This window comes from Lycorma delicatula, chromosome 1, assembly GCF_047948215.1.
Source record: "Lycorma delicatula isolate Av1 chromosome 1, ASM4794821v1, whole genome shotgun sequence".
NCBI lineage: Eukaryota > Metazoa > Arthropoda > Insecta > Hemiptera > Fulgoridae > Lycorma > Lycorma delicatula.
In genome coordinates this window covers 307,048,428-307,068,371 of record NC_134455.1, presented here as the reverse complement: position 1 = coordinate 307,068,371, position 19,944 = coordinate 307,048,428, and the positions used below count along the sequence as shown (strand labels likewise).

Sequence of the window (19,944 nt, the reverse complement as noted above, 5' to 3'; positions counted from 1 at the left end):
TGAAACAGCACAAAAGTTCAGTTGAATTACAGTTGAACATATCCAAACACTACTGAGTTTCCAAACACTATTCATTCGAGTGCATTTCTGGTCAACTGTTAACAAACGCAGCACCCATTGCGCTGATAACTTTCTCATACGCAAATGCTCATGTAGGATGTTGTGAGTACAGTCTACTGATATTTTTACAGTCTCTTCAAGCTTGCGTATTTTCAATCGTTGATCTTTTAATACCGCATTGTGGATTTTTGCAATGTTTTCATCAGTTGTGGCAATTTCAGGGTGTCCTGAATGCTCATCATCAAAGGTTTGACTGCGTTTGAATTCAGCTGCTCACTTTTTTACCTTTGAAAATGATGGAGAATTAATTAATGTTGAATCTATCAGTTTTTTATCTGCTTGGATTAAACCTTTCACAACAAAATATTTTATTACTGCTCGAATTTCAATTTTATTCATTTTGCACAAAAAAACACTCATGTACTACCTCTTAACCAAAATAATTAAATAACTGAAAAGACATGTTGGAAACTGTTTAGTGTGCTATTTAATGGATATTACATTAACTACAAATTGCCATTTTGGCCTCCTAGCAGCCATATCTCTGTATCAGGCTGCAAATTTTCCAAACCGCCCTCATATACAGAATAAGTTCTTTTATTTTTAATTACAAAAATTGGATTAACAACTGATAGAACCAAACATTCAACTGAGACTTGACAATTGCAACTGTACAAAATTTTGTACAGTAATAGTTCAACTTGATTTAATTGTGGTAGAGAATGAGTGACCATTTTTGAAATGTGATTGTATAAACAATAAACGTTATTATTATAGTTAAAACCATATATGTATGTGTTCACTCTCAAACACACACACATTTGTTGTATAAGAATCACTTTGAGAACATTGTGGTCAGACATATCATAATACTGACTTCTTTATTTAACAGTTAAATCAGTGATAATCTAAGAGTATTGAAATGTTTTAAAAATTATTAATATACTGATACTGAGGTTAATTTTTCAAAATCTAACCACATCTATGGTTGGATCTAGTTATAAAAAAGTGTGAGTTTTTACCCTACAAGGACATCTGTGTAAAGATAATTGGAAGTAAATGTTTTTACTGTATCAAAGGTATCATTGTATGAGCTACTTGAAACATACAATGTGCAACATTTTTATAAGCTAAGATGGAAATGTTTTACAACTTAAGTAATATAGAGCAATGCTTCTTCGCCTTTCATATTTGGTAGAATTTCATTTAAGGCCTAAACCAACTGCAATATTGCGTCTTATAATTATGTATTTAATTTTTTAAATCAATGGATTTATGTCATGCATTCAAAATTTTCTCTTCTTTATGCTATCTATATAAATACTGGAACTGTTTTATTATCTCTGGAGTAGTACCCCCATCCCTCAAATGATCTATACAGAATAAAACTTCCAAAGTACCAAATGTAGGTTCTGATACTGTGTTCGGTGGTTATTTTAGGTTATTTGGCACAGTGGTCAGTATGTTGATGAATTTTCACAAGATTAAATAAATTTAAGCAAATATAGAAGAGCAGAGTGTGCCAGAAAATTATTAGGACAACCTTGGTTCTCCAGTAAGTACCAAGTTCATTATTTTAGTAAACTTCATTTGTCTTTAAAAATTAGTTGTATGAAATATTATAAAAATATTGATCATTATCATTATTATAATTACCGCTGATGATAATTACAATTGTTGTAATTACTATACTCCTAATAAAATTTGCAGGGCAGCACTATCAGAAGCACATGCTCGTATTGCAATGCGTCAAGAAGTGACTGAAGAGGACGTAATATACATTATATATCTTTATGAACAGTCTTTTAATAATATTTATGGACCATCCTTTATGCAGAATTTACAATTAAATAAACCAACTTTGTCTTCAGAATCAACCATTCCTGAACAGGTAATTATCAGCTATTTTCATTCTTTAATCGAAATTACTGGATGCATAAGGGTGAATGAAAACCTGGGGATGTTAATTGAACTTATAAATGAAAAATTCTATCAACCTTGCTGCGTATGTTCTTAAACTGTTTTTACAATAAAACTCCTGTAAAATAAGATTTATTTAACTGAAGTGGTTTGTTAAAAAAAAATTTGTAAAGAACTGAAAAGAAATGGCATATTTTTTCTTAATAAATGAATGAAATGCCTTAATATCAGATGGTTGAATGAGATATAATTTTTCATTGTTACAGGTTGTTCATTAACTACCGTAGGTTTTTTTTTAGTGATATTTCAAAGTAATCATACTTGTAAATAATTAAGGAGATAAAATTTTGATGAGTTATGTAAATTTTCAAACAGAAAAACTTAGGAATTTGTTTTTATCTTTGAATAAGTTGTATCATTTTTTATTATGGATATAACACACACATTTTAAAAATCTGCATTTAAAATGGGGTGCATATTGATTTATGTAAAAATAAAAAGATACACATTTGAAATTCTTAATTGATTACAATTCTATAAAACATATCTCAGGTTTTCCCTTTGAAACAGTTTTAAAAGAGTGAAGCCAGATTAAGTATGGATTTTATAGTTCCTGTCTTCTGTGATGCAAACTGTGATAGAGATTAGAATTCAGTTCTGCAACTCCTCCTGCGAAATAAATACATATGTAAAATATTTTAGGCTTACTTTTCATCAATCCTAAAAACTTGTTTGTCAATAACTAAGGTTGGTTCTAAGCCAACTAAATGCTTATTATGGTATTCAATATTTTCTCTCTGGTAGACTGCTCAATTTACAGAGGGATAGAGATCCTGAAAATAACAAGTGTTAAATAGTTTCCACAATCAGTTGGAGCATGTAAAGTTCATAGTTTTCTTTCAAGCTTCTAACTAGTAATAATATATGCCTGTTTTTGTGCAGCAAATAAAATGGTTTCATCCCTTCTGCCAAATTTAAATTAAATTACAAAGTAAAAACCAAAGCCCAGATAATTCAAAGAACTCCCAAATGAATTTTATAGTACTCTTTTCAAACAGGAAAAGTACTCCAAAGGAGAACAAAAATTTATACACGATTAAAGTGAAATGTGCAGTAAGCATAATTAACATATGTAAACGTTGATCAAGGATCATTATACAGTCTTAGTAAAATTACTAGGTAAGTTCATTATAGGAAGTCCTAAACTTGAAAGCCACAAAAAGCATTTACATGGAAGGAGGGGAAGGAGTAAAGGATAAACAAGTGAAGCAGGCATTAAAAATCTACATTTTTGAATGAGTTTAGACAGTCCAAAAAAAAAGGAGAAAGGTTAAACATGGATTATTTAGCTCCACTGGCTATTACTGTCATATTTAATAGAAAATTCAGCACAAATGCTAACTATGAAATTCTGTGGAAATTAATTACAGAATTTCCCATCCTTAAGAGGTTAAAATCAGATTTTGGGTTAAAGTTTCTTAACATCTGGCACCATTGGTATTGGTATTATACAGTTTATATAAAAATAAAGTACAAACAATTGTTGGTAAGTGGATACTTTATTTTATCCACTTTATTTTTATCTATTCAAAAGAGAAGGAAACATTAAACAAATGCATCACCAGAAGGGTAAATCCTCAACTTCACATGGGCATTCATACATAACATTACCAGATCGAACTTCAAATTGCAACACATTAAACAAATACATGTGAAGGGCAAATCCTCATTAAGGGCATACATACATTACAGAGAGATCGAACTTGAAATTGGCTTTATTACAAAAAATGTATATTTATTTGTAGGTACATTTTGTTTTCTTCAACTGAATACATTTGTTAAAAATAACAAAGGGAAATATAAGGGAATATAAGGGTGCGCGCGCGCGCGCGCGTGTGTGTTTGTGTGTGTGAGAGAGAGCACACTACTACTTGCACGCTTGAAACTACTTTGCTAACTATTTTAATGAGTATAATGTAATGATATTTCATGCTTTTTTTGAGCCTTTCATTTGGTAGGATAAATTCAATATTTATCTGTTGTGCTTGAAAATTTCATTAACAACAAATACTGAAAAAAATTAACAGTATAGCAAAACCAGCTTTAAGATAGAATGTTTTAGAGAGCAAAATTGGAACATTATTTTCTGTTAACAATAAAATTTTAATTTAATTTAAAAAATTTATTTTGGATGTGATAAATAAAATATAAAAACTGTAAAAAAAAAGAAACCAGTTGTCAGTTTCATTCATACTGAATGCATCAGCAAGAAAAACATGAATGAAAACATTCTGCACAGAACATGAAAAATTATTTTAAAAGTTACCTTTATTATTATCACTTAAAAATTATATTTTCTCATTTGAGCTATATTACAGACAGCCATATTAAGGTTTTTTCCCCCTAGTGATTGACTACGATCTGCTGTAGAAAATGAAAGACATCAGGTGGAGAATAGCCTGGCCTTAGAGGATGTTCTGCTGGTAGTGTGTTTCATGCAGCCTGCATTACAGAACAGTTATGCAGTTGAAGTGAACAAGATACAATAATTTTATACACTGTATTACTTATCATGAATAATGAACCTAAAGAAGAAAAAAAACTATAAACTTGTTTATTATTGGAGTTAACTCCAATAATAGTTTTCTTATTGAAAATTCTTTTATTGATCATTCTTCCAATCTTATTCCGATCTCTTCAGTCTGGCAAATTAAACTTTTTTTTTAACATTAAAATCAGGATGTGATATATCCCACAAAATAGGATGGCCAGCTGCCACCTAATAAGTTGCTCATAATCAGCAAGATAAAACTGAAGAGAACCATGCATGGTATTTATGTTGAAAAAATTCACTACTACATATGCAAAAAATCTCTTTATCTCACAATGGACAATGGATTAGACTCCTCCAACTGGTATTAGACAACCCCATGGGCAGACATCATAATAAAAGCTGTAGATAAACATTTTATTTTGATCATCCTACATATTTTATATAGTAAACATTATTTTTGTATCAACTGCATGGTGTATTCTATCTGACACCTTTAGTTCTTTGCAGCAGAGCACAGTCAGTTAATAGGAGAATGCATCCTTAACACATATTGTATTATACAACATTTATACTTAATATAATATTTATATTTATTTATTTTTCTTTATTAATAGATTTATTTATTTTTTGTACTATACTATATTTATATTTATTCAGTTGTGGACTCTAATAGACCCAATTATATATTTAAATTTCTTTATGATAATACAATTTTAAAAAATCCAGATTCTTGCTGAGAATTGAGCTAGGATCAGTTGAGTGATTAGTATATATTGTTTAAACAGGCAGTGAACTTGCTGTAACTCATAGGAACAGTAATGATATTTTTAATCCTTTCAGTACTGCAATTTAATTTGTAAATAGGAGTTCCCATAGCCAAATTTTTATCTTCTACAAATGTAAAAATTATTCTCTATTTCAATAATAATGATAAATGAAAATTAATTTTTCTTATTTTTTCCAGTACTTTTCAAATGCACAACTCCTTTATGCTATGCATCACAAGTACTATTAAAGAAACTAAGCTACAAAAAAACATTTATTTACTTGTACTAATCCTATATGCCTAAAAATATATTCATTGTTCTGATATCTGTCTTATTTGATTAAATTTTTATTTTCTACTGATATTATGTACCACTTCTGCTTTTTTATGTTACATCAGTTATAACTATCAGTATTGCTGTGTTATATCAATTATGTTTATTCATTTTAACTGAATTTGATTCTCTTCTTTTCTCTTCATGGTTGTATATTTCTATATAATTTTAACTAGTTAATTTTTTAACACTGCAAAAGATCTGTTCTTCCTGTTAAAATGAATAATAAAGGCAATAACAGCAATATTATTTCTTAAAAAATTTAGAATTAGGAAAATTTGTTCAAAAGGTTAAGAGAGTTTTTTCAGGTTTTGGGTACATTGGTACATCTTCTAAACTTAACATTGCAATTGGTGACATAACTGCAATTAGAAAGGCAATTACTGTATATGACTTTCTTGTGTGGTATGTAGGTATTCTTGCTTAGTAATTACCATGTTAAACTTTGAAATTGTATCAGTAAAAGTATAACATGAAGTTTAATCACATTACTTTTTATTTATTTTTCAAGGTTGATATTAACATTAGAAAGCTTTCTGTCTGGCTTGAAGATTCATTGAAATCACTTGTATGTGATGAAAGCTTTCCTAACATGTTTGTAAAGGAATAAAGCATCAACACATAACAAATAATTAAACATGTAAGATAAAGATGAAGAAAATTTGATTTCATGTAGCCAGTATTTTTCAGAAAAAACTTAATGTAATTAATCAAATTTGATAATTAAAGAATTTATTTATTTAGACACCTTCTACAGAAAGAGTTAAAATTTTATTTCTCTTCAACCTATTCCATCACTTAATCTTAAATAGGTTTAAATGCATTGTCACAGTTGCACCTTTAATCAGATTTACTTTTGCTTAGTACTATTCAAGGTTGGTTCCAGATAACAAGAGAAGTGACATTGGCCATCTTCAGAATTCTGTCTATCACTATTTTTATACGCAAGGATTTTTTAAAAAAATAACATACAAAAGAAAAAATGTACTTATTATATCTTTAATTTTGGATGAGTTAAAAGACATAATTTAGAATAAATCTCAATTGTAGCTGACTTAATAATATTTGAAACAGATTTGTTGATTTGAACATCACATAAATCTTGTGCTTAGCCTATTAACATATTTTTTATGAACTTCTTTTAATATACTTTGAATGCATGTTAAACATTTGTATACTAATAACTCTTCCTAGCAAGTAAGAGTTGTTTCTTTTTCCATTACTTTCCCTTATGTAACAACATTTTCTGTTGATGGGCACTAATCTGTTTTCTGGTTACCAGAAAACAAGGCAGCTTGTTATTTATACTGTCTTTCACCTGTGGAGATTTACATTGTTTTTTACAAAATTCTTCTATGCCAACTTTCTGGTCCTTATATCATAATGAATGGTCATTTAGGTAATCTGATAGGTAATTTCATCAGACAATGTGTCCTCCTCTAGACAAGTGTTGGCTGTTACATTTGTCTTTGTCCATAACCTGATAAAATGTAAATAACATCATTTAACTTTTTTACCATTTGCCAAAAAAAAACTTTGTATTTGAAACATTAATATTTTAATACTTTGACTAGATTTATAATATTGGCAATTCAACCTAGATGCAGTGGCAATTTTTTTTTTTTTTTTTCATTATACAGTCATTTTGCTTTATTTTGTGTTAGATGAATTTTATTTGAAAAATGTTTTGGAAATCAGTAAAGTGAAGCAAGTCAGTTTGGTACAGGTCGCCTAGGTAAGCGATTTGAATCCTGTGGAGTATGCAACTTGGCATGACAATCTGACTAGCTATTGTTAATTATGATAAAGAGGAATAAAAATACCAAATATGTTTAGTGTTTAATTCTGTAATAGCAATAAGTTAAAAACTCAGATTGGATCTGATGGAACATGAGTGCTGTTTTTCCATGGCGCCTCACATATATTATAACTTATTTTCAGCATAAAAAGAAAAGGTAAGAAAATTTCCATGTGCTTAAATTTGCACAAATGAAAACATTTGCATAGGTATGATTTATTCCTACACATTACTCTGGTCAACAATGATTTTGTTGCATGTTCAATATTTACTGATTTTCCTGTTAGCCTCAAATTTTTTGTGATTGCCCTTCCTTTTTTCCATCAAGTACATGTGCATGAACAATGCAAATACATTAAATTATTTATTGCAGCAGTTACATTGCTAAATAAAGTATAATTATTTGAGTAGATAAACACTCATGAAAAATAAGTATTATAATTTAGTATTATTATACGCAGTAAGTAAAATGATTATAAATGATATACATATGATTCATGTCATATTTTTTATCTAATTATAATTATCTCACCCAATAGTCATGTGGTATTAGTTACACACTGTGCAGCATAAATGAATTTTGTTTTGGTGACTTAGTGCTGGATGTAATATTGTACACAATAAACAATGTATCATACTGGCCAAGAAAAATCTCAACTGCATCAGCCAAGTGCAAGCTCTGTGTGTATATCATTTAGTGGTGCAGCTAATTTTCCTACCAATTTATGATATTTTTCCCTATAATGTCAATATATACACTGCATTAATGTGTGTATAAAGTTTTGTAATATGTGTTTGTGAGTGTATTGCGTAAACCTTTATAATAAAAATGCCACACAGTTCTGCAACATTTGTGGTGAGATAGCATGAAGATCTCAGAGGAGAAATACAGTTCTATTGATAAAAAAATTATATGAACTTTATTTTGAATGTAGAGTAGGTGATCAGGACAGCCCTGGGCTTCTCACAATTGCTGCAATTTATGTTGTTGACTGGTTGACAGAATGGATTTCATCACATGACATTTGCAAGGTTTAGTGAGAACCAAAGGATCATTTCTGGACTGCTACTTTTGTATAATGAAAATATTAGGGATAACAGCTAAGACTAGACATACTGTTAAATATTGTGATATTTCCCCTGCTATAAGACCAGTTTCAAATTCCAGTACCACTAAAAATATGGGAATAAGACAAAGAAGAAAGTATTAATGTTGAAGGTCGTACATATTTATCAGATGATGAACAAAGGAGAGACCCAGAGTTTTAGAAAATATAAATATTCAACTTTTTTTTTTTTTTGTCTTCAGTCATTTGACTGGTTTGATGCAGCTCTCCAAGATTCCCTATCTAGTGCTAGTCGTTTCATTTCAGTATACCCTCTACATCCTACATCCCCAACAATTTGTTTTATATACTCCAAACGTGGCCTGCCTACACAATTTTTCCCTTCTACCTGTCCTTCCCATATTAAAGCGACTATTCCAGGATGCCTTAGTATGTGGCCTATAAGTCTGTCTCTTCTTTTAACTATATTTTTCCAAATGCTTCTTTCTTCATCTATTTGCCGCAATACCTCTTCATTTGTCACTTTATCCACCCATCTGATTTTTAACATTCTCCTATAGCACCACATTTCAAAAGCTTCTAATCTTTTCTTCTCAGATACTCCGATTGTCCAAGTTTCACTTCCATATAAAGCGACACTCCAAACATACACTTTCAAAAATCTTTTCCTGACATTTAAATTAATTTTTGCAGTAAACAAATTATATTTCTTACTGAAGGCTCGTTTAGCTTGTGCTATTCGGCATTTTATATCGCTCCTGCTTCGTCCATCTTTAGTAATTTTACTTCCCAAATAACAAAATTCTTCTACCTCCATAATCTTTTCTCCTCTAAATATTCATCTACACTAAATTAATCGGTCAGAATTAAGTGATCTCATTCGTGATCTAGATTTATCTGAGAATCAAGCAGAAGTTCTTGCATCATGACTGAAAGGATGGAATATTTTATAACACAATATTAAAATAAGTGCTTTCTGTGAAAGGCAATGTGAATCTGAACAGCTTGGTCTAGTGGTATAACTCGTCATCGTAAATCAGCCTATTTCATCCTATTTCTAAGTCGAGCATTCTAAGGTTTAAATTTTGTCTTTTTATAGACTCCTCAAGAAGTAGTTTGAAATCAGTCCTTCTTCAAGTTGGAAATAACATCCCATTATCCTTCTAGTTCATGCAGTTCATGTGAAGGAATAATATAAAACTTGTGTGGATGTGATTCAATATGAGAAATATTTATGGCGACCTGAAACTGATAGCAATGTTATTTGGTTTACAACTTGGGTATAGTAAATTTTTTTTGTTTCTTGTGTGAGTGGGATAGCAGAGATTGGAAGAATCATTATGTTAAAAAGCTATAATCAAAAAGAGAAACACTGACTGTAGGAGAGTAGGATGTTGAGAGTCCAGCATCAGTAAAATCTGAAAATGTTTACCTTGCGCCACTGCACATTAAGCTAAATATAATAAAAATTTTGTTAAAGCAGTGGATCGTGATGGAACAGAATTTAATTTTCTAAAAAAGAAGTTCCCTAATATAAGTGATAGTAAGATAAAGGAAGGTATATTTGTTGGTCTGCAAATAAGAAAATAAAACTAATGAATGATATTGAATATGAAGATAGTTTGAATGACTGTAAGGTTGCTGAGTGGAAACTTTTTAAAAAGGTTGTAAATAACTTCCTACGAAATCATAAAGCAGATAGCTACAAAAAATGTAAACTGAGTTTCTTAAAAACTATAAAGCATTTGGATGTAATGTATCACTAAAGATCACTTCTTAGATTCTCCACTGGACTTTTTACCTACTACTCTTGGATTTGTGAGTGACAAACATAGACAATGCTTTCACCAGGAAATATTCAGTATGGAAACACAATATGAAAGAAAATAGAACCCAAAGAATGCTGGTTGACTACTGTTGGAATCTCAAGACTGATGTACTGACAGCAAACTACACCAGAGAATCCAAAAGAAGCAGATTTTAGGTATGCAGAAATTGCATGTATAATAGTGTTATACTACCATCGCAAAATATTTTTTTCTTACTATAAAAAAATGAAAATTACAAAAAAACTATGCCTAATAGAAAGAAACCACTTACATATTGGAAATCAGCATCCAAAATACTACAAGATTTGGCTATTACTATTTTTGTAACAAACAAAATACAAAATTTTAATGTCCAGTTTTGTATATCACGATTATTTTAAAATCACACACATGCTGAAGTTTTACAAAAATTTTGGATGTGAATATTACAAAAAATACAAAATTTTTCCTTTTAAACCTAATTACATACTTCACATAGATTTGGGTACTAAAATAGGTATAAAAATGGAATTTTAGAACAAATATAGGCACCCAATTCAAAAACCAATTCAAAACCATTTGTTGTAATGGAATTGGGTACACCATAGCAATGTGTTTCACATTCTCATGTACTTGCAAAGTCGAGGGTGGCAGAGCACAGTGGTGAGGTGGTCGGCTCTGTCCTGGAGGATTCTAGGGCGAAGCCTCCTTTGCAGAGGTCTAGCTTGGAATCTGAAGGGATCGGGCGGATCGAGGGTATGCGGTCCGCTTGGGCCAAAATATCCTTCAAGAAGGAATCACGCATTTCAGTCGACCTGTACCTTTCCAAGTCTGCCTTGATGGTTTCTGAGCTGGCATTGAAATGCGAGGGCCTCCAGGGCGCTAACCAAGCCCTAAATTCGGTCGTTGATCAACTATCGGGCAAGGTGGACCAGGTGGTGAAAGGAGTCAGAGAGTTCAAACCTGTAATGTGGAAGGTCGTTGGCGATATCCACTCCTCTTTAAAATGGGTGGAGAAGAAGGTGAAAAAGCCTGTCTCCTTCACTGCAGTAACAACCGCACCCGGGCCTAAGCGGGTTAGTCCCCCGCCGCCAGTTCTAGGGACGGCTAACAAAATTAAGCGGACCACCGTCAAGTAACGCCTGGTCCGGGGGCTTTATCTGCGATGACGGAGCTGACCCTGAAGAAGGTCCTGGACCCGCAGAGAGGAAAGTTCCAGATTTCCCGGGTCACGAAAACAATGGACCATGGAGTGGTCCTGGAGGTCGTAAGTGAATAGCAGGCAAAGCGGCTGCTGGAGGCCAATGTTCTGAAGAAGAACGGGCTGAAGGATCGGTTACTGGCCGAGCGGAAGCCTCAAATATTGGTGTATGTTTACCAAGGGCAACGAGGGCAGATGAACCCGAAATCCTCAAGGCGATACACAGCCAAAATCCTGCGTTGGATATGGCTGTTGAGGACTTCCTCAAGGGGACCAGAATGGTCTGACAATTGGGGCGGAAGGAAGCCTCAAAGAGGCACTGGGTGATTGAGACCTTGCCTAAGATCCGGCAGATCTTGGTGTCCGGTGGCCGGCTGTTCCTTGGATGGACCTCTTGCAGGGTTGTTGACCATGCAGAAGTACCCCGGTGCTTCAAATGTCAAAGCTTTGATCACACCTCTCTCCGCTGTAGAGCACAGTCGGAGATGCGTGGTCATTGCGCCCTTGCAAGGAACAGGGCAGTTAATTTCCCTAGTAAGACCGCGCCTGCAAAATGCGCTCCTTATGCCTTGGTGAAAGGCTTTGATGCCAGACACCGAGTCGGTGGCAAACAATGCAGATCGCACGATATAGCCTGGGTGAAGATCGTGCATAATACTGCTTATAGCGACGCCTGAATTGAGGGAAGCTTTCGAGGAAGGTCGTCATCATATTGAACGCTTGCGCCTGGAGCAATTAAACCTGCACCATTTCCGGGCGGACACCAATGAAGACATGAGAGTCCTTGAGGAGTACGACCTCGAGGTCCTCTTGGTCCAGGAGCCTTGGACGGTCGGGGATAGGGTGGTCGGCTTCCACGGGGTTGTTGTTTATTCTCGTGGGGGACAGCCGCTTTCTGCGATCGTGGTCGGCTCGGTCTCGTTGGGTGTCTTCTGGATGCCTCAGTATTCTGACGAGCAGTTCATTATCGTGCGAGTCACGAGGGGTACGCTCGAAGTACTGGTTTCGGGATACTTCCAGCTTGGATGGAGTATCGATGACTTGTTGGCGAAGTTGGGGCGGTCTCCCGGGCATCAGAGTACTGGTTGCTCTGGACACTAACGCCAAGTCTTCCGCCGTGGGGTTCACCACTCACTGACACCAGTGGCCCTGGTCTCGCACAGTCCGTTGAATCCAGAAACCTCTACTTCCTTAACGAAGTAGAACAACTGCCGACTCTCTCTTCGGAACTGGGGGAAAGTTACATCGACGTACCTTGGTGACGGGCGAACTGCTTAGGTATTCAAGTAGTTAAATTGTCTGGCCCGAGGCCAGTGTGAGTGATCATAGGCTTATAACCTATAAGATCGCTTAAGGAGGCGGTCTAAGAGCTCCAGATTCGGGTCGCTATAACCTAAGGGGCCTGGATCAGGACAGGCTGCGGCGCGAGTGTGAGCTGCCCTACAGGAGTTGGAATGGTGCATGGAGCACAGTGAGGAAGTGGAATTGATAGCTTAACAATTCGGCCAGGCTATCAAGACTGGCTGCGATAGGGTCGTACGGCAGCCTTGGCCTATGGACGGACCCTTAGGTAGTGGCCAGTCCGCTGATCGGAGAGTGCCTGCAGCCGTCAAGACCGCTGCTTCCAAGGAACAATCTGTTAAACGCAGGCGGAAACCCGAGAAAGAGTGGTGATCCTCTGTCTTTAGCGTGCTGCGCGCAAGAGTTAGGTCCGCTAGGGGAAGATACCAGCGTCGGCCCGTAACGGGGTTTATCGTTGATGACGTGCGCGCTGAGCCTCTGCAGATCTACCGGTGTGCCTGTAATGAGTATGTTCATGCCATCAAGGAAGCCAGACTCAAGTTATTGCAAGACTTCATGCGTGAGTTGCAGCGCAGCCCCTGGCAGCTGGCAAAATCATGTTTCCGGCCAAAGCTATTGCACGTGCTGTCCAGTGTTCGATGCGGGTTTGGTGGTCATGACCACACTTTAACATTTGTGGCGACTTACGAGGGATTCCTGGATACTCTGTTTCCAGATGTTCCGAAGGGTGAAACAGAGGTCGACGTTAGGGCGGAGGCTACGCCCTTTCCTGGCGTACGGGCTGTGGATCCCGTAGATATAGACCGAGTGATTTCTCGAATTGCACGGAAAAAGGCACCGGGAATTGACCAACTTGACCCGGATATATTCTACCATTTGCTGCCTGTCATAAGAGAGCCGCTTGGCAGGCTGTTCAAGGGGTGCTTTATCTGGAGCTGCTTCCCGACTTGTTGGAAAGTGGCCTTGGTGAAAGTACTCTTAAAACCAGGAAAGGATCCTTGTGAGGTCGGTAGTTATCGGCCCATCAGCCTCTTGCCGGTAATCGGCAAGTTGCTTCAAGGGCAATGCTCTTGCCGAGGTGGAAAGTGCTGACTTTAAATATGTTTTGGCAATTTTTATAGACATAGAGTCTACATTTCCTTCCTTGTGTTGGAGTTCTGTCCTCTATGAGTTGTAACGCCGCAATGATCCCGTAGGCCTGCTGGCCGTAGTACGTGCCTATTTGTCTAATCGTACGGCTCTGTTCAAAGATGCGCACCTAGTTGTGGAAAAGTCTGTCACCAGGGGAAGCCCGGTCTCCTATTGTGGAACTTGGTTTTTCACAGGTTTCTGGGATTGATATTCCAAGAAGGGGTCACGGCCCAGGCTTTCGCCGATAACTGTCTCCTTTTAATTCGTGGTAATTCACGACCGCAGCTGCCTGATCGAGCGCAAGCGGCCTTGTCAACCGCGGAAGGCTGAATGGACATTCAAAATTTAAAGATTTCTGTGCCCGAGACGAAGTTTATGCTTCTCAAGGGTGCAGACAAATTATTAACAGTCGTAACCCCCATATTAAATATAAAGGCTGTGTAATCAACCTTGTGAGAATTCATAAGTACCGAGGTGTTTTGTTGGATGAGAAGTTGCTCTTTAGCTACCACATTAGGCAAGTAGCGGTTTCAGTGATGTACACACTTAGGAGTATTGCTCGGAAGAACTATGGGTTGTCTGGACGTCAAATGTACATGGTGTATCGAGGTGTCTTAGAAAGCATGATCTCTTACGCGGCGCCTGTTTGGGTGCACAGGTTAGAAAGAAATCGAGCACTTATTCAAAATTTAAGGAGTGCCCAGCGCAGAGCCTTAATTGTATGCACCGGTGTTTGTAAAACAATCTCCTACGAGGTTACCACCGTATTGGGAAAGGCTCTTCCAATCGATTTGGTGGTGAAAGTTCGGGCAGCCATGTGGAGATTGTGAAGAGGCAGGGAGGCCGAGGGTTTTGGGATGTGGTTTCGGGCTGGGCCAGTACCGGAATGGAACGGTGATCACAATGCACCGGATATAAATTTCGTTCAGTTGCCCATCTCCCGCCTGCGGAAGAGGCTGCAGAGCCTCGCGATGAAAGCATGGCAGCTGGAATGGGACACCACGACTAAGGGAAGATCCCTGAACAAGTTTATATGAGATCTGGGGGATAGTTTGCCTCGAGTTCGTTTTTAAGAGCAATGGATGCCCAGGTGCTTTCCAGCCATGTTAATTTAAACCAATATCTGTTTCAGTTCCGCCTGGCAGCTGATGATCTGTGCGTCTGCGTGGAGGTCCAGTTGAAGGAACACATGATGTTTGACTGTCCTGCTCATGGTGGGGGGGGGGGGTGCACCAGAGATCGGGCCACCCTGGAACTTAGAGGTCAAGGAGAAAATTGGCCATTCACAAGAGGCGAGTCAATGTGGCGAGAGCCACATTGTCGGACTGTGTGGGAGTTCCTTGAGACTCCTAACACACTGCTGTGGGAAGCTAACCTAGAAATATATGGCTGACCACCAACCAATTAAGGCTCCAAGCGCTTTAATATGGTGGAGACGTACTTGCTGGCATTCAGCAACTAGGCGTGGTAGTGAATTGCTGTCTAGACAAAGTAAATTATAATTTATGGATGTCATATATATTTTTATTAGTTGACGGGATGCGCCTACTCATTTTAGTAAATATATCACAAGTGAGCGGTTGGGACATGTAAGCTGGTAGTGTATGGCACCGCACTTAGTCCACTCACGCTGTTAGGTAAACTCTAGGAGCTAATTAGGACACTGGTTACTAAACTGTTTCAAGGCTCATCAGCCGTTTATGGCACAGACATTCGGTCTTATGCTTTTAGGGCGACCAAATGGGGTGCTGGCAGGAGAAATGCCAAGCAAACCAAAATCCTCACGTACTCACAACACATCATTATGGTGTATTATAGTTAACATGTTAATAAATTTAATTTCAGTGCACATGTATTTATTTCTTGTTAGCCCTATGGTCAGACTAAATAAAAACTTTAAAATAAAGAAATAAACTAGCTGAATATTTACTCCTAGTATGTAGTCCACATCAAGGACACTAAAATAGCTCAATTTTATTGTGAGGCTTCCCTGTTTAATTTATTCTGTTAATAGAAACTACTTTCATATACTTTGTAAACTTTCATATAACTTTCATAACTTTCATAACTTTTGTATAAACTTTCATATAATTTGTAAATTTGAACTGAAACTAGTGCACAGAATATTGATTATCTTCTCTTATAATAATTCATTAATATAGACCAGTGGTTCTCAAACTGTGGTATGCATACCACTGGTGGTACAAAGAACTTCTCAAAGATATTCAGGCAGAACATAAAAAATACAAAATTTTGTATTGTAATGCAATATTATTAGTACAACAGATATTTACAATTATTAATAGTATTTTTATTATTGTTAATAAAATGTTGGTGATTCTCAAATGTTTCTTTTATGTAAAAGAAAAATTATTTTATCATGCATTTTCTTTTCCCTTAATTTGAGGAAGTTATTTTGTTTAAAGCAACAATAAGGTCAGTTATTCAACTAGCAAGAATGAATATGCAATGTTTGATGGGTTCTTGCATGTCACAGAGCACATGTAGCAACTTGCCTGTCCCATGCATGCATCACACTGCACATGAATGAACAAGTTTCTTAAAGGACACTCACTATAAGGAATCCCATATTTTCCTTTTTTCTTATATACTTACTTATGTACTTGGTTGAATTTAGTTGACATAACATACAAATCACCATGAATGTTGCCTAATACAGCAACAACAGACAAAAAAAAAAAATTAATTAAAAACCCTATACCACCTACTTCAAAATCAGAATCTGTGGTGAGTCAAGATATTCTACCCACTAAAATAGGAAAAGTTGTAAGAAAATATGATCCTGAGTATATTAATATTGGATTTACTGTCACAAAAGTAAACAATGAACCATGACTCAAATGTGTTACCTACTTTGAAATCTTTTCTAAACCAAACCATGAAACCTTCATTATTGAATGGCAACTTATTACTAAACATTCAACATTAGAAAACAAACGTAAAGATTATGTAGTTCAAAAATTGCCAAAGATAAAATGCTCAAATAAAATTAGGTTGTCTTTTACAGGCTATACTCAAATAGCAGTTGTCATCTTTCTTAGTGAGCTTAAGAATAGCTCATACAATCAGTGAAAAGCTATTGTAACGTGCTGTGAAAGATATAGTGACTTGTAAGTTGGGTGAATCATCAGCTAAGGAGCTATATACAATACCACTGTCAAATGTGCCACAACACCACTGTAGACCACAGAATTGAAAGAATGGCATTAAAGATTAAAGAGAACTTAATCGTCAAAAATTTTGATTTTTACACTATACAATTTAGTGAGAGTACAGATATAAGAAACTATACTCAACTTATGGTTTATATTGTAGAATTTATTTAAAAAGTACATTAAAGAGGGTTATTTATTTTGTTATAAGCTAACATGAACTACCACAGATAAAATATTTAAAAAGCTGAATAACTTCTTTGCAGGAAATTGATTAGACTGGAAGCAGTGCATTGAGTTCTGTTTTGATGGTGTTCCAACTATAATAGGAAAACTTGGGAGGTGTTAACACCAAAGTAAAGTTGGTTACAAAAAATTGTACTTTCTGTAATTGTATTCGTTGAAGCATTGCAATGCTCTATTGCAGCATTGCACAGACAAGCTTTAGCAGTAAAATAGATGCCTGAACAATTTAATGTTCTCCAGGAGGTCGTCAAGGTAAGTCAATTTCTCTAAATCTCAGGCTTTATTTATTTTTGAAACTGTTGTGAAGTAGGCATGACCACATTCAGTTACTGCTACACACAGAGGTGAGGTGGCTTTCAAAAGTAAAAATGATAAGCTACAATTTGAGCTACATTCAGAAGTACAGATGTTCCTGATCAATACAGATTTTGAACTGCGTGATCGACTGAAAGATTATCTGTGAATCACTACACAAGCCCACATATCAGATATTTTCAATGACTTAAATTTAAGATATTTAATATAGATATTTTGCAAGGTGAACTGATTTTCAGCAGATAAGAAAATAAAAACATTTATCAAAAAAAGTCATCAAATTATGATTAATACTGTTTCAAAAGAAAACCTGCGGTCTTTCCATAATTTTGTGATACTACCCAAAACTGAAAGATAATCTCATCGATAATATAAAATGCTATTGCCTAATACTCGCTGAAACGTGTGAAGAATATTAAAGAAGATTGTTCTGGATTCCTATGGATACGAAATCCTTTCATACTGGATATCATCTTGGAACCCTAACTACCAATGAAACAGAATCTTTGATAGATCTATCTTGCAATCGAAGTTTGAAAATGGAATTTACTAAATTAGAGTTATGTTAAAGGTTAAAAATGAATATCCTTCGCTGTCAAAAAAAGCATTGTTATTTTTAATTCCATTTTCTACCACATATCTTTGTGAAACTTGACTTTCTCCTATGATGACAATAAAATATAAATTTCATAATCAACCAACCTTGACCAAAATTTGTACTTAAAATTAAATTCAACTAACTAGATATCTCTTAACTTGTTTCAAGCATGCAGCACCATCCTCTGACAATTTTTAGTCTTCAAGAATATGTAATCAAAAATGTAAGTAAATGTATATAATGTTATATTTCTTTGTAAAGTAAATAAATGTTTTTGTAAAAAATTATTAAAAAATTTGTAATAAATAAAAAAATTGTATTGTATTATATGATTTTTTATAAAATAAATACTACAGATACTTTCAAAAAATATTATAACTTTTTATTGTTTTATTATTCTGATTTATGATCTATCGCTATAATAATGACATATAATTATTTAATAGATGAGTGGTATAAGTTTCTGATTTGTAATTTACATGAGTGGTAAATAAAAAAAGTTTGAGAACTGCTGATATACACTAATGACTTAATTTTCCTAATTCATAAATTCTTTTTACTCAAAATTGTTTATTTCCTATACATCATATCATTTTACTTGTCTATGTATCTTATAAGCATAGCTATTTATTTATTTAATCAGATATCTTGGAAGTTTATAGGCAAAGTTTGACTCTAAATTGCATTATGTGCAATTTAACTCTATATATTTCAGCAATATATTGTAATTAATACAAAATTTTTATTAATCTTCAGACACCATTAAAACAGAATTGTATTGTTTAGGTATTATTAAATAAAAATTTGTATTAATTTTAAAACATTATATTACAAAACCTTTTTAAGATATTGAGACTCATCATTATCATGAAAACTTTTGCCCTCCATATGTTCTTTCAGTTAGCTTATAAGCAGATATTATCACACTGTAGGCAGTCACCTTATCACCATTTGTTTTACAAAGTTTATTTTTAGGTCTTGTATTAAACATTAGCCTTCACAATGTTTCCTTGAAGCTGAAAACTGATAAGTGGCTTTCCTTACCAAAGAGAGAGTTGTCATAAGCAGTTTTTTTAGTTGTTTTTAGTTAGGAGTTTACAGCAATTTTTTTGAATAGAAAAGCCTATCAGTATATATGGCAGAAGAATAAGCACAGGAATTTATAATGTAATTTAATATAGTAGAATGCACTTAGATCCCCTTTGAAGGGGATCGAAGAGGAAGAAGGGCAGACGAACTATATCTGAAATTGGCAGCTGTTGCCATGTCATAGAATAGTTCAGTTTCACTTATAGTAGTGAAGTGAATGAAACATGTTTATTCTGTTTTTAATAAACAATAAATTGGATAAGAATTTAAAATAATTATATATGCATACATATATATATATATCTATGTCGTCGATTATGATAAACAACGGTTAGAACATTTTTACTGTGTCCAAATAGCGAATATATTTAAAGTTTTTTAAACATGAAATATTTTTGTATAATTTTTTTGTTGTAAATAATGGAACTTATTGCTAGTTTTATATTACGTGTAACACTGATCTCTATATAACTGTATAGGGCATCCTTATGGCATAAAATAGAATTAAGTATTCAATATTGAAGAATACTCCAAAGCCACAGAATGAGATGCTGGGAACGAAATAAAACCATTTTACGCTTG

At 34.7% G+C, this 19,944-nt stretch overlaps 1 protein-coding gene across 1 annotated transcript in view; it reads left to right on the top strand.

Annotated features, from left to right (window-relative positions):
- mei-218 (meiotic 218) overlaps positions 1-6,363 on the top strand; it is a 46,542-nt gene extending 40,179 nt beyond the window's left edge. Inside the window, exons 10-11 of the mRNA XM_075354411.1 lie at positions 1,771-1,951; positions 6,146-6,363. Coding sequence (XP_075210526.1) covers positions 1,771-1,951; positions 6,146-6,244 — 280 coding nt within the window. The 3' untranslated portion in view covers positions 6,245-6,363. The remainder of the gene's footprint in view (positions 1-1,770; positions 1,952-6,145) is intronic.
- Positions 6,364-19,944: the final 13,581 nt, after the last annotated feature.